At 33.4% G+C, this 15,266-nt stretch overlaps 3 protein-coding genes and 1 non-coding gene across 8 annotated transcripts; 1 reads left to right on the top strand and 3 right to left on the bottom strand.

The window, feature by feature from the left end:
- The first annotated feature begins 3,483 nt into the window (after positions 1–3,483).
- On the top strand, positions 3,484–7,156 carry LOC107011380 (pentatricopeptide repeat-containing protein At3g20730). Of its 4 annotated transcripts, none has more exons than XM_015210861.2 (3): positions 3,484–5,089; positions 5,198–6,420; positions 6,778–7,156. In XM_015210861.2, exons 1-2 carry the CDS (start codon positions 4,084–4,086, stop codon positions 5,926–5,928), a joined length of 1,737 nt encoding a protein of 578 aa, XP_015066347.1. In that variant the 5' UTR covers positions 3,484–4,083; the 3' UTR covers positions 5,929–6,420; positions 6,778–7,156. The 4 variants fall into 4 exon arrangements, with proteins under 4 accessions (XP_015066347.1, XP_027770364.1, XP_015066346.1 ...); XM_027914563.1 differs by having other exon boundaries at positions 3,487–6,000; positions 6,316–6,420; XM_015210860.2 differs by having other exon boundaries at positions 3,487–6,000.
- Positions 7,157–7,519: 363 nt separating this feature from the next.
- TRNAT-AGU lies at positions 7,520–7,593 on the bottom strand. Its single transcript has one exon. It is a non-coding gene; the product is annotated as a tRNA-Thr (tRNA).
- Positions 7,594–10,460: 2,867 nt separating this feature from the next.
- On the bottom strand, positions 10,461–11,866 carry LOC107010628. Of its 2 annotated transcripts, none has more exons than XM_015209906.2 (3): positions 11,610–11,866; positions 11,272–11,327; positions 10,461–11,128 (listed from the first exon to the last, which is right to left on the bottom strand). In XM_015209906.2, exons 1-3 carry the CDS (start codon positions 11,835–11,837, stop codon positions 10,525–10,527), a joined length of 888 nt encoding a protein of 295 aa, XP_015065392.1. In that variant the 5' UTR covers positions 11,838–11,866; the 3' UTR covers positions 10,461–10,524. The 2 variants fall into 2 exon arrangements, with proteins under 2 accessions (XP_015065392.1, XP_015065393.1); XM_015209907.2 differs by having other exon boundaries at positions 10,461–11,125.
- Positions 11,867–14,406: 2,540 nt separating this feature from the next.
- Positions 14,407–15,185, bottom strand: LOC107010708. The gene has a single exon (XM_015209995.2). The coding sequence runs from the start codon at positions 15,116–15,118 to the stop codon at positions 14,528–14,530; it is 591 nt and encodes a 196-aa protein (XP_015065481.1). The 5' UTR covers positions 15,119–15,185; the 3' UTR covers positions 14,407–14,527.
- Positions 15,186–15,266: the final 81 nt, after the last annotated feature.

Below are 15,266 nucleotides of genomic sequence, written 5' to 3'. Positions count from 1 at the left end.
TGTCTGAACTTCATCTATTTCATCCAAAATTTGGGCTCACACAAGTTCAGCTCTAAGGTTTGAACTGTAGAACACGAAAACAAAGAAACAGTAGAGAAAAAGAAGATGCTATGGTTACTGATCAAGTAAAGTTTCATCCTTCTTTAAGAAACATGATGAAGTAAAGTATCATCCGACGATGATCAAGTAAAGTGTCATTGCAGCAATCTATTCCATAGAATGACATAGTTATATAAGACATTAATTCAGAAATTTAAGCAGACAAGCAACAAGAAATAAGAAAAAAGAGAGAAAAAAAAAACAGAGATGGCTGAAGCAGCAGTTTCCTATGTTGCAGAGCGGCTTCTAGATCTTTTCCAGAGAAAAATTGTTATCCTGAAAAACGTCCAACAAGGAGTTGAAGGAGTGCGAAACGAGCTTGTGCGCATGAAGTGTTACCTGAAAGATGCAGATATTAAGCAAGAGGAAGATGAGGCCGCAACAATCCGCAATTGGGTATCTGATATCAGAGCAGTTGCCTACCATGCTGAGGATGTCATTGAAATATTCATACAACAAGTTGAGTCCCAAAAACGTCAAAGTTTCTTCATAAAGTGTATCTTCTATCCTAAGAAACTATACGGTCTTTACAAAGTAGGGAAAGACATTGAATCGATTCAGACAAGAATACTTGAAATATCCGACAGTCGTGAAAGATATGGCATCAGGCATATTTAAGGTCTCAGAGATGGGGAAGGGTCAAGCACGAGAGAAGATGTGTGAACGAAGACGCTCTTCGCCCTTGATTGCCAATAAAGATATTGTTGATCTAGAGAAGCATGTGAATTCTGTCGTGTCAATCCTTCTGAAGGAGGACAAACGGCTTCGTGTTGCTTCAATTGTTGGTATGGGGGCGTCGGGCAAGATGACTCTCGCGAAGGAAGTTTATAACCAAACTCAAATCAGAGAAAAGTTTGACATTCGGGCATGGCTTTATGTATCCCAAGATTATAAGCCCATGAAGATCATCAAGGAACTCATTTTACAACTGGCAAATCCAGAAGAAGATAAAGTGAAGATAGTGGAAACGATGGACAAATTGTCAGCCGATGGTTTGGATGGAATGCTCCAGAGGCGTTTGAAAGATACATGCTATCTCATTGTTCTTGATGACATCTGGACCACAGAAGCATGGGATCTCATTGTTAGGTCATTTCCTGACAACAATAAGTCAAGTAGATTGCTACTTACCAGCCGCAGTAAGGAGGTTGCCTTGCATGCAGATGCTCACACTACACTTTATGAACATAAAGTATTTGAGTAAAGAGGAGAGCTGGGAACTCTTTCTCAAGATAGCAAATGCCGAGGATAGAGAGTTTCCACATGACTTGGTGGGCGTGAGGAAAGAGATTCTGGAAAAATGTGACGGTTTGCCACTGGCAATCACTGTCATTGGAGGCCTCTTGGCTGGTAAGAGAGTACAACGAAACCTCGATTTACACCTCGTTGGAAGTCAAAGTTATGGTGTATCAGCAATTTTGGCATTGAATTATAAAGACTTACCTCCCCATTTAAAATCTTGCTTTCTCTACTTAGGCCTTCTCCAAAAAGGCAAAGACATCCCTGTGAGGCAACTCGTGCACATATGGATTGCCCATGGTCTTATTCATCAAAATGGAGAACAAAAGTTAGAGGACATTGTGGAGGATTATCTAGATGATCTCATTGGCAGAAATATGTCATAAGTAATCCAAGTTAGAGCAGATGACAGAGTCAAAAGTTGCCGGCTCTATGATCTCCTACGAGACTTTTATATAATGCAGGCCAAGGAAGAAATGTTTCTCGAGGTAGATAATCCATCTATATCCCTCTCTGAATCTTGGCACCGTGTCCTTTATACTCCACTCGAGAGGTACGAATATTTGGGAAATTCAAAATCGTATATAAGATCCCTTCTATGCTTTGATTCATCTGCTAAACTAGTTAACCTAAAGTGTATTTGTACAAGTAGTTTCAAACTTCTCAAAGTGCTATACATAGACTCTCCTGGTTTAAATGTGATCTCAGATAGTATTGGGAAACTATGTTCCTTGAAGTACTTAGGCATAGGATGGAAGACATACGTTAAGAAGCTTCCCCATTCTATAAGTTGTTTGCAAAACTTGGAAACAATAGATATGCCCATGTCTGAGTGTTATTCTGTGGAAGTTCCTAATGTCTTGTGGAAGTTAGAGAATTTACGGCATCTACTTGGTTACATATATTCCTCCAGCCTATTGAAGATTGAACTACCTAACTATCTCCAAGCTCTAGGCAGCATACCTGTTCATCTCTGGGTGCACCATGAAAACCTGACAAGAATGACTCATCTCCAAAAAGTTGGTTTACTCATTGAAAAAGCCGATAACCTAGACATAGATTAATTATGTAATTCACTTGCAGAGCTTGAGAGCCTTCAATCCTTATGCTTGGAAGTAACCAATAGCTTGCAAGTATCTTTGGTTGCTGGTTTTCCTAAGTTGAGTCATGTTGTCAAGCTTAAGTTGAAGGGAGACTTTAGCATCCATACCAGCTCATCCTTGTCTATTTCCACCTAATCTTTGTGAGCTGACTTTGGTGAACACCAATCTCCATCCAGAGTCAATTCAAGTGTTGGAGAAGTTAACCAACTTGTCAGTTCTAAAACTAGTTAAAGCTTTTGACCGATATGATCAGCAAGATGACAGTATAACAATATCAGAGAATGGGTTTCGTGGACTCAGGTTTTTCAGGATGGATCAACTAATGTCTATACAAGAGATAGGTGCAATGGCAGGACTCAAATGCCTGCAAATCTTCAAATGCTACTCGTTGAGGAGGCTCCCTGAAGAGTTGATATCATTGAGTAACCTTGAGAAGCTGGAAATTCGAGAAATGCCTGAAGCATTTATAGCTAGACTTCAAGTTTCAGATTGGCACAAACTCCAACACATTCCCAACATTTCGGTTGGACATCCCAGTAAAGATTATGAAGAATGGATGGCAGAACTGGAGCGTGGAAGTATCATTAGCAACATCAGGTCAAATGCACAGGTATAAGAGCAGCATATTTGTTCAAGCGACTGGCAGGAGTGAGCACAGATGACAATCTGTCTTCACTTTTTTTGAAACTTTTTCGCAAGTGTTTTCTACTAATGTAACTACTGCCAGTTTAGAAACATGCATTTAAAAGAAGCATTTTTCTTTCTATAAGTATATTCTTAGTCCATAGAATGGCAAGGTTCATTATCTAATTCCACTTCTAATTTTTGCACTAATTCCGAGTATTTTTGGACTCTGGATTGATCTTCTTCTTCATTTTCATGGCAAATAGTTTTTTTTTTACAAAAAAAGGTTAAAAAATGACTTCTCAAGTTAAGGAGTAAGTGTCATTTTCTTTTACAAAATTTTCAACTTTCCGATAAATACATTCATTCTTAATTCGAGATTTTGAGTTTAAGCCCCTTAATATGAAATCGTACCCCAATGAGCCATCCAAGTGGATATCAAGCAGCAGGTGGAGAAAAAAATCTGAATATAAATTTTATGATTTCAAGATCTAGGAATTAAAAGACAGAGACGACGGCGAATGATCAAAATCTTTGTAATAAAAGAAAAAGAGGGCACTACAATTGTACAATTACTCACTTTAATTAGGTAGAGAGCTAAGCCCAAGTGTCGAGCTATTCGGGATTCTGGTAGAAATGGCTGCGCCGGCGATTGCTACGGTGGCTGGCACCAAAATCTTTTCTTAAAGTTGAAACCCTTACACTTTGTCAGTTCTCAGTTTTGTTTGGGCAATTGGGCTTATCAGCTGCAGCTGGATTCGTAGCAGCGACAGGTTTAGTAGCTGCGGACCGAGTCGATCGAAGCTTGTAGAAGCTCTTAGTTTACCAGAAGCAACAAACTTCTTCGATTGGTTAAGCAACTGTTTTTTGAAATTTGGTGAAAGATTTATCTGTTCATCTCTAATGAAATAAGTAGCAGAAAACTTGAAAAGAAGGCTATTTGTATCTCTTCTCCTTCTTCATTTTTAGTTTATCTGCTATATCGGGTTTTCTGAAGAGAAAGGAAAAATGCAAAAGAATGATGAATCGAACGTATAGAAATGTAGTGAACTGGCTTAGCCCAATCCCTAAATTCCCTCCCCTGAAATCATCCATTGAATCGCTCTGTAATGCCAAAAGGCTTACGGAAGCCCTAAGGCTTGCTTTTGACAACCCTATCGAAGCAGACTATACTCTTTACTCAAATATAATTCAGCTTTGCATTGACCTGAAGGCTCATAAGCAGGGTCGTTTGGTTCACTCCCATATTATAACTACTGGGTTTCCTTCAAATGTTCATTTAGGAACCAAGTTGATCATTTTCTACACAATGTCTAGTGACATGGTGTCCGCCCGCAAGATGTTTGATAAATTGCCTGAAAGGAATGTGGTTTCATGGACTGCACTCTTATCTGGGTACTCTCAGAATGGGGATTCACAAGAAGCCCTTAATGTGTTTGTTGCTATGCATAGGGAAGGGGTGAGGGCAAATCAGTTTACTTATGGAAGTGTTTTGAGGGCATGCACTAGTGTGTCATGTATAAATTTAGGAAAACAAATACAAGGGTGCATTCAGAAGAGTAGGTTTGTGGATAATTTATATGTACAGAGTGCGTTGGTTGATTTTAATTCCAAGTGCGGCGAAATGGAGGATGCTTTTTGTGTTTTTGAGTTAATGGCAGAGAGGGATTTAGTTTGTTGGAATGTCATGATTTCTGGATATGCTTTTCGAGGCTATAACATTGATGCATTTCTGCTTTTCCGTTGGATGTTCAGACAAGGTATACTTCCCGATTGCTTCACATTGGGAAGTGTTCTCAAAGCATCTGTAGGAGGTGGCAAGTGTGGTGGACTAGCAAAAATCAGTATGATACATGGATGTATCATTCGACTTGGTTATGGGTCGTATAGTATTATTAGTGGGGCGTTAGTTGATGCCTATGTGAAATGTGGAAACCTGGCCAATGCAAGTTATATATACAAGAAGATGCAGAACAAGGATAGGATTTCCTGCACTGCGCTAATTACTGGATACGCACGTGAAGGTAAAAATATAAATGAGTGCCTAGAACTGTTTTGTCAATTACATCGGAATCATAGGGAAATTGATAGCATAATTTTGTGCTCTATGATCAACATATGTGCCAATACAGCGTCACTGTCTTTGGGGAGACAACTACATGCTATTGCGATCAAATATCAAAGCACTCTTGATGTGGCGATGAGTAATGCTTTGGTTGATATGTATGCAAAAACAGGAGAAATTGAAGATGCCAACAATGTTTTTCAGCACATGACGAAGAAAAATGTAATATCATGGACGTCAATGATCTCCGCATATGGTGTGCATGGTCGAGGAGTCGATGCAGTTTCATATTTTAAGAAGATGGAGCGCGAAGGCTTTGAGCCAAATGATATAACATTCTTGTCTCTCCTGTTTGCTTGTAGCCATAATGGGTTGACTGCTGAAGGATGGGAATGTTTTAGTGAGATGGTTAGAAAATATAAAATTGTTCCAAGAGATGAGCATTACTCTTGCCTAGTGGACATTTTCGCACGCAGCGGCTGTTTGAATGAATCATATGATTTGATTTGCAGGATGAATATAAAACCTAGTGCCTCTCTTTGGGGTTCAGTTCTTGGGGCATGTAGCATATATGGCAATATGGACCTTGGAAAGGTAGCAGCCAGGCATTTGTGCAATATCGAACCTACAAATGCAGTTGGCTATGTGGTTCTAGCAAGTATGTATTCTGCAGCTGGCCTATGGGATAGCGCTTGGAAGGAACGGGATGTGGTTCAAACTAGAAGGTTACCAAAAGATCCTGGTTACAGCCTTTTTCATTCTGGCAATGATATGGTAGCACTTCTACCTACTGGCTGATACATGAAAATGATCCAGATCTTCCTTGTAATGTTTCACTCTAACTGTCAAATCTGTGATTTAGCTTTGGAGGTAAATGAAAACCTTGTACCTTTTCTATATGAAATTTCAGTTTTTGATATAGCTACATCTTAAAACTTCTAAGTTCAGCCTACTTTAAGTCTAATGTTATTGTGGTAGATACCTTGTGGAATTAGCTGAGGTGTGCGCAAGTTAGCCTGGACATCACGGTTACAAAAAGAAAAAATTAGAGTCTAAATTTCATTCTCAACATTTTTAGGACTTGGTGCTACTTGAACACTGTATCAGTCCGAGTTTAGCTATTTTAATATAGGCCTAAAAAAGCTAAAATAGATCTTCTACAATATTGTTCCTCATTTTTCTTAGGTGAAAGCCGATTTGACAGAGGGATCTGCTAAACTAGCCGATGCCATTGGTGATGATTCTGATGTAGTAATATGTACTACAGGTTTCTATCAAAACACTCTGGAGGTAATCCCTGAATAAAGTTGAACCTCTGAATAACAAAAATCTCCCGGTTGTGAATTTTCTTATTCTTTGATATTTTGTTCCGTTTCTTTGATATCTCTGTTTTCTTTTTCTCTTTCATGTGTATTTTTTTGTTTTATATTTGGAGTAAAAGGCACTTAGTTGCAATGTTTCTTGGGAGTGAAATGTTCTCCACACTTGGTTGTTTATTTCAGCTATTAAGTTAAAAAACATAAAACAGTTGACTATAATGAACCCAATATCTCTAAAAGAATATCACTTCTTCAGTACTTAAACTTTGTGCAACAAGTAACCATGTCAATTTGTATCTTTCAATCTGATAGCATTACATCTTTACAGAGAAGCCAACCTATTATTGTACCAAAGCTGGAGAAAGTGGCTTCAAATGAGGGGTTTTAATGTGAAGCAAAAAGATGAACCATGGCAATCAAGAGTATAAAGAAAGGAGAAAAGGGCAGCTAGCAATTGATTCAGAGATTTTTCAAGATTATACCTAATCATGTGATGGAAATGGAAGTGAACAAAAAAAAAATCTGGGGACACACTATAAACTTAGAAAAACTTTCTTTATTTCTAAATTTTGTGTCGTCACATAGTGCCATATAAATTGGAACGGAGGGAATAATTATTGATATGCTTAGAACATAGCTAAGAAAGATCAAAGATTAACAATGGTACTTGTTCGAAGTATATAAACAGATGTACAATTATCAGTTAATTGGTCCATTACTAATAGACTATAAATGTCACAAGATACCAAATTCAGCATGCAGTTTTCATATACAATCAGTTATGTCTTTCAAATGAATCCTAAACTGTCTTTTGAATTTTTAAGAATATAGTTGAACTCGTCCTGCATAAACTTAAACATGTACTACTTCACAGAATCAATCATGGTTGAACCCGCCCTACATAAACTTAAACATGTACTACTTCACAGAATCAACCATGCACCCTACCTCGTTGCCATCCCTAACTAGAAAACATGAACATAATAAGTGTGTAATTAAAAACGATAGTAACTGTGTAATTAAAAACATATCCACACTATTCGTTGAAAAAGGAATAGAAGAAAATAAAATGCTCTTGTTGAGAGTCGAACTCAAGACCTCCCGCTTACTAAACGGGTGCTCTAACCAACTGAGCTACAAGAGCTAGGCGATATAAATTTTAAACTTTTTAACCAAACATTAATTAGACATTTTTGAGAAATAAAAACATGTTTTACGAAAAAATTTAAATCACTAGACAGATTAATAATAGTGCTATTTAACTTTCAATCTCATACCACACATCCACCCTCAAATTTTGTCTTGTTAAACAGTGGGATGGAGCTAGAGTGTCAGTTACGGATTCAATTGAATTTCAATTCAAACTTTAATATATTTTACCTTATAAAATTATTAATCAAGTATGCTCATTTTATTAATTTAAAAAGATTAAAATCAAAAATTCATATTAACATTACATCCTTTCATTTTCAAGCTAATGTTTCGTTTCTTAGTGAGGAGGGTCTTAATAATTTTATAGAAAGTATATAAGATAGGAAGTAAGTAGAAGTCTTTAATTATTTAGCTTTTGTTTCGATACTTTTGTGTTTGTTAAAAATTTGAGACCAAATATATAGTAGGAACGATAACTTCATGTACGATGTATCATCAATAATTTTTTATTATTATTTATTTTAGAAAAATTATGTTGTTTAAGATACTTAATTTGAAATAAATGAATATATCTTTTATTTTTAAACATTATATTTTAAAACGCATTCATTATTTACATCAAACCAATAAATACACCACTTATTTTACATTTTAATTATAATACTAAGAAATATACTATTAATATTTAGTAATCTTCATTTTTGCTCCAACTTCTAATTAAGATACCTACGTAGACAATTCGTAATTTATATTAGTTACCAATTATTCCTTAGGTTTATCTATTACGTAGTGTCTCTTTTATAGTAAAAAATATAATAATGTTTTAAAAAGTATATATATAATAATCAAAAGAAATTGGATCTTAAATAAACCAATACATTCAAAACACAAAACAAAAGGCTTACTATTAGTGTGTTAATTTGTATATTTGGGTAGGTAGTATTTTTTATTTGTGGTGATTCGTTATATTTTTATTTATCGCAACAAATTTAATTGAATAGGTGTGGTGAAATCATATACAGTGAGTTGGTCATTTTTTATGAGAATGATTGTTCTTGCTAATCATATTCATTCTTCTTAAATAACTTTGTTGAAGATGTTTAAATTAAATTAATATATTTATAGTGGAATAATTATTTTTTATACACACACCATAAATTTTTTGATAAAAGTTAAGTTGCCACCTATCAACTAGTCTACGTAGTTCCACTAATTGCTACAATATGATGACATATTCTAGATAATAAACATGGTTTTATAAAATAATTTTTGTAAAAGTTGCTAGAGAATTTTAATTACATTTTTATCCGTTGAATATAAAACAATTCGTTGAGATAAATATTGATTACTAAAATTGAAATTTCATTTTTATTTTTGTTTTTATTTGGTCAACGAAGTGAGAAGGCCAATCCAACTACACATTAACATAAGTATTAGCAATATTCCAATGTAATTAAACCAAAGAAAATTACAAAATATTTTTGTGAACTCCATTTAATTTGCAGTTCATGTGTGTCAAGTAAAGTTATTTACTGTAATTAAATATGTGATTTATTGATTCTTTACTATTTTTTCCCAGTAAACCTTACATGGTAATCAAGAAAAAATCACACATTTAACTAATAAATAATCAGAATTGTTCGGGAAAAAAATAGTGTACATTGTACTTTCTTATTCTCATTTTACGTGACATTCTTTAATTTAATACAAAGTTTTGAAACATATGATATAAAATAATTATTAGATATTTATGTGGTTGAGAATCATTTCACTATGAAATTTTAAAGTTGTTTCCTTTATCCTACAAAATTTGTACACTGTTAATTTGTACAACTTTTAAAAAATTATAAACATAAGGGTAATTTTACTATATCATTTTTCGAATATAATAAATACAATATTTTAAAAAATGTAATAGAGAAACGACTATAATAAAAGATAAGTATAAATTAAGAACTAAATATAAAATTATTCATTGATTTCATAAAGTGTACAAATATTGTTAAACATCCCAAAATAGTATAGTGCATGACTATCGTTGAACGGAGTGGATAAATTGTTTCTAATTATAGTAATCCAACATTCTTTTTAAGACGGATTCAAAATGATAGGATGATCCACAAAATAGAACAAAAATAGTTATATAAGGTGGGAACAAAGATTAATTAATCGCAGGTTTCATTTTATTTAACACACTTTTCTTTTTAGTGTTTTTTTTAAAAAAAATTACTCTCTTCGTCCACAATATCTGATCGGACATGGAGTTTTAAAAAAAAATTAAGATTTTGAAATGTTTATCAAATTGTCTTCTCTCTCATCATAAATGTGGTAGATACTATCTTTAAAATTAAGTGGGATCAATAAGGGCAAAAAATAATTATACCTTTAAATACTTACCATAATAAGAAAATGTGACATTCTTTTTAAACTGATCAAAAAAAAGATTGTGTCACGTAAAATAAAACGAAGAAAGTATCATTTTAAATTAATTGAACTCTAAATTTCCCTTTTTATGATATGATTTTACTGAATTGTTTTAGACAGTGATACACGTGATGAAGAAGATCTCACATACTCACCATATTACCGCCGCACGTCGTACACTTGGAATACAATTCAAAAATGACAATGGAAATTACAGTTCTATCCCTATTTAGATTTGTTCAGCGTAACACAGAGTCTACATTTATATATAAATAAAAATAATAATAAACATTGCCACACATGCCAAGGCTACGGTACACTGAAGCAAATTAAAGCTAGTATATGTACTCACCTAGACTAGACTAGAGTAGGACATTACAAACATGAAACCAAATAATCTAACATACCCTAAAAAGTCCCTATTACAAAGTAAAAATAATCTACGATAATATAATATCACAAAACATGTTATAGCTAGAAATTGTTGTTGTTGACAATTTTACATTAAAGATTTGAGTGACCTAGCTTTAATGGGCTTACGGGTTCTTTTGATCTTCAGCTTATTGTTTCCAACTCTTTCATCATCATTATCGTCGTACTCGTCTTCCTCATCGTCCTCATAATCAAAGACTTCATCATCTATTTGAGAAGATGAAGATTGTGCTCCTTGAGTAGACTTCCCAGTCGAAGATGAACCTCTTTTTTTGCCCCATAAAGGACCAAAACCCGAATAATAGTAAAATTCAGAACTCGACGATTTCTTAGAACGATGTGGGCGGCCGCGAGAACTCTGAGTCGTCTCACCTGCCGCAACAGCCACAGCCACAGCAGCAGTACTAGTAGCCGTAGTAGTAGAATGAACTGATTCGTTGTTGCTACTACTGTATTGCTTCTGAGCGAAATGGTGCTCACATAAATTATGCCCTATTTTCGATTCTCTACTGCATTGCCATCCCTTTCCATCATTCTTCACGCACATTGTTGTAATATTATCATTTCCATCTTTCTCCAAATTGCCGGAATCAGCAGGAACATCAGCGACGATATTATCAATATCTTTCCTCTCATTATCACTCACCTCCAGCTTCATTGACGTGATGCTACTAGAAAAAAAACAATGCTAACTCAATGAAATTTTGAATCAATACACCCAACTATTACGCCAAAATTTTGAATCGAGTTGTAATTATCGTTTTCTGAAGATACTGGTAGCTAGCTAGTAAAAACAAATTGATGTAAAAGTTACCTCAGTTCAGAATCATAAAAGGTCCCATTTACAGCGTAACTATCATATCCATCCAACTGCGCGCGCAGCAAAGCAAATCAGAAATAAATTAAACAAAAAAAAACTTTATTTCTCAAAAGAATACAAGCCGTGCGTTGGGAAATAGGGCGAAACAGTGAAATAAATTGAATAAACAAAGCTAAACACACAACAGAAATGGTGAGATTGAGATTGTTTTCATTAACCCTAGCGATGATTAAAAAAAACCCTAAAAAAAACCACAACCGAAGCGACATTGAAGAAACGAAATGACCGTTATTCAATAGATCTGAAAAAAAAAAGAGATTTATTAAACTAACCTTGTAAGAAGAAGAAGACGGTGCCGGTGCCGGAGGAGGAGGAGAATGAAGTGTGTGGTGGTTAATAATATTATCGTTTTGTAAATCTTCAGCAGGGAATGTGATTACATCCCATGGAGACTGATTGAGCTGACAAACGTGAGGCTGTAAAACGACACCGTGTTGTTGGAGAAATATGGAAGAAGCATAGTGGAGCGGTGAAATTTTGGCATGCTTCCTTATTCTCATGGCTGAAAAAACTCAGAAGTGTATTTTTTTTTTTTTTTGAGGGGTAGACACGACGGAAACAGATCCAAATGGGTCTTATATGTGTGTTTTTTTTTTCTTTGTTAATTACGAGGGCCCAATCAGCATTATATGTTTTATATTGACAGTTCTACCCTTATTTTGTGTTGGTCCAAAAATTAAAAATTAAAAATTCTTGGATATAAATGTATGTTTTTGTATCATACTTCCTCCGTACCTATTTAGTTGTCCACTTTAGAAATGACAAATATATTAAGATAATAATAATTAGTAAACTGAAGTTACAATTTTATCCTTATTAATTATGTTTCTAAAAAGAATGAATTAAAATTTAATACTTCCTCCGTACCTATTTAGTTGTCCACTTTAGAAATGACAAATATATTAAGATAACAATAATTAGTAAACTGAAGTTACAATTTTATTTTTATTAATTATGATTCTAAAAAGGATGAATTAAAATTTAGAAATTTTCAAGAAGTTTAAATGAGGGTATAATAGAAAATAAATTATTCTTTCTTGATTTATCAAAACGGATAAGTAAATAAAGATAACTATAAGATTAAATATAGACAAGTAAATAAGAACTTAGGAAAGTAATAATTTTAAGTTAATAATCAAATATGACTTTATTTTCTAATTAGGTACGAGTATAGTTTGAAGAACAAAATTAAACATCAAATTTCCATTTTTTCTCCGTTATCCAATTTTGGAGTTCACTCGTGCCTTCTTTTTGCAATAGGAAAAGGTCAAAAATACTGATAATTTATTATAATCAATATTTTCATTTTTCTTTTTTTTGGTTATTGTACTCACTCTGTTAAATAATAGTACTTCTTCCGTTTTTAATTATTTGTTTATATTTTTTTTAGTTATTCTTAATTGCTTGTTTATTTTGATAAATCAAGAAAAGAAAAAAAAATTTATTCATTATATCCTCAATTAATTACTTTGATATATCTTTTTGAAATTATTAGAATAAAATGATACCTCCAAATTTTTTATTATACCCTTAATTTTTTTATTTATTATATCCTCAACTAATTACTCTTAATTCATTCACTTCATAATTAATAGGGATAAAATGATAAACTCGCTATGTCAATTATTAATTTCTTAAATGTATCAATTCAAAAATAGACAAATAAATAGGGACAGGAGAGTATTGTCCAACTTGAGACAAAATTAAGAAGCACTAAATAATCCCTATTAAATAATGGTCATCTACACATTGAATAATGAATAATATTCAATAGAAGGACACAATGGACACACAATAATAATTTATTCATTAATTTTATAAATTGAACATCTCAACAATAAAGTAGATAAGTAAAGATGGATAGTAAGAGTAAATTACTACCTCTATCCTATTTAGTTGTCTACATTAGAAATGACACACATATTAAGATAGCAATAATTAATATAGTGAAATTATAATTTTACCCTTATTTATTATGATTTCAAAAATGATGAATTAAAACTTGAAAATTTTCAAGAAGTTTAAATGAGGATATAATAGAAAAAGAAATTTACCCTTTTTTGATTTGTCAAAATAGACAAGTAAATAGAGAAAACTAAAAGAGGAAATATGAACAGAGGGAGTATTATTTATCATTAGTCTTACTTGACATAAGCTCTAATTACTTGAAGTTTAACCGTGTGGAATTTTAAGCAACAATCAAAAGTAGAGGGTTGAATTTGAATATTAATCTTGAAATATTTCCGGTCAAAATATGTGATGATTTAAAAATGACAAGAATATCAGTAATATTACTTACCTTCTCGACATTTAAGCTACTCTAGCAACTACAAAAAAAGGGGTGAAATTGGTTTATGATACATTTTTTTTTTGGGTTTTATGTTACATCTCTTGAGAAAATTTTATTCTTATATTTTTCCATTTATATTATAAAATGTAGGGGTTACAATATGCATAGAAAATTATAAGCATGTTAAAAAAAATATAACGAAATAAGCATATTATTATACCCAAAAAAAAAACATAAGAAATGAGCAGTAGGGATTCCAATTACTAAAAATAAAAACTAAATTAAAATATAATTATTTTCTTTTATAATTATATAATTACAAATGACCAAGTGTCGTCATTATTTATTTGTTCTCTTATTTGTTTTTCTCATCGGTTTTGGTAAAAGAAGAATATATATAATAAGCTGTAAATATTACCGTCTTACATAGACTATATAAAAATATTCTAAAATTATTTTATATTCATTATTTAGTTTGATATATTAAGAATAGTTTTAAAGTTAACTATATTTATTATGTATTGGCAATATCGTAGTTAATATTATATCACTTATATCATCTATAATACTGAATAGAGCATTTACTAAACAAATTAAATAATGATATATTAATTATAATATTACTTAAAATTTATTTAATTTAGTTGGTAATGCTCTATTCAGTATTATAGAAGGTACAAGTGTTATAATATTAATTACGATATCACCAATACATGAATAAGTATAGTTAAATTTAAAACTATTCTTAATATATCAAACTATATATATATATATATAGTTTGAATGGATCGTCAATTTTAATTTTGGGATTATGTGCTTTGTCAAAATTACAATTTTTAAGTAACAAATACAAACAAGTTCATTACATCCAAATGGCATCCATGCATAGCTGGAAGAGCCTTACACCTCACTACTACTCTCCGCCGCCGGCGTTTCCACCGTTACCACCTGATCCTCTTCGCCGTCTCTTCCCCTCAAGCTAAACGACAACGAAGTCAACGGAACCAGGAACCGCCCTGTAGGTGGGACCCACAGGTTGAGCACACCTTGTGGCCTACCAGAAGGTCTCCAAACTAACACTGTCATAAACTGGATCGGATTATTCTCCAGCATCTCCGATTCCGGCGATTTAGTATCCTTCAACACATCGGAGAGCAAAACTCGAGCGCTCCCCACCGGTTTCTCTCGAATGTGACCGTGAGCGTAAATATCCACGTTTAACGCCGCCATGATGTCATTTTCCGGCAGCTTTTCGTGGAATTTCACCTTCACCATCTGGTTCCAGACTGGATTGGTCCCGTCGCCGGTGTGCTCCGCTATTTTGGTTTTTGCCACGTGGACGTCTTTCTCCACGTAGACCTCGGCGTAGGTTCTCATCCTGGTCAAGTGCTTCACGTTCTTCAGGCCTTCTGCCGAGTATATGAGAACTTCTATCTCCCTAAGCCGCTCCTCCGGCGGTGACCTCCGCCGGCGTAAATGAGATTCAGGCATTTCGGAGAATTGTTAAATTGAAGTGATTTTGCAGAAATGCTAGCTGCTGTAATTTCTTTGGTCCAACTTATATATATACACCGACTCATCTTCTGGAAGTTTCCGGTTGCAATAGAATTTTAATTTGAAATTATCAGTTGTTTGATTA

This window comes from Solanum pennellii, chromosome 2 (genome assembly GCF_001406875.1).
Source record: "Solanum pennellii chromosome 2, SPENNV200".
NCBI lineage: Eukaryota > Viridiplantae > Streptophyta > Magnoliopsida > Solanales > Solanaceae > Solanum > Solanum pennellii.
The sequence above is the reverse complement of the archived record's forward strand: the minus strand, read 5'-3'. Positions and strand labels throughout refer to the sequence as shown.

Coding starts and splice junctions, on each gene's coding strand:
- LOC107011380 (XM_015210860.2), top strand. CDS start 4,084: ATGATGAATCGAACGTATAGAAATGTAGTGAACTGGCTTAGCCCAATC.
- LOC107010708 (XM_015209995.2), bottom strand. CDS start 15,118: ATGCCTGAATCTCATTTACGCCGGCGGAGGTCACCGCCGGAGGAGCGG.
- LOC107010628 (XM_015209906.2), bottom strand. CDS start 11,837: ATGAGAATAAGGAAGCATGCCAAAATTTCACCGCTCCACTATGCTTCT. Junction 11,328..11,609: donor CGTCTTCTTCTTCTTACAAG/GTTAGTTTAATA, acceptor CTGCGCGCGCAG/TTGGATGGATATGATAGTTA. Junction 11,129..11,271: donor TTTTATGATTCTGAACTGAG/GTAACTTTTACA, acceptor TTTTTTTTCTAG/TAGCATCACGTCAATGAAGC.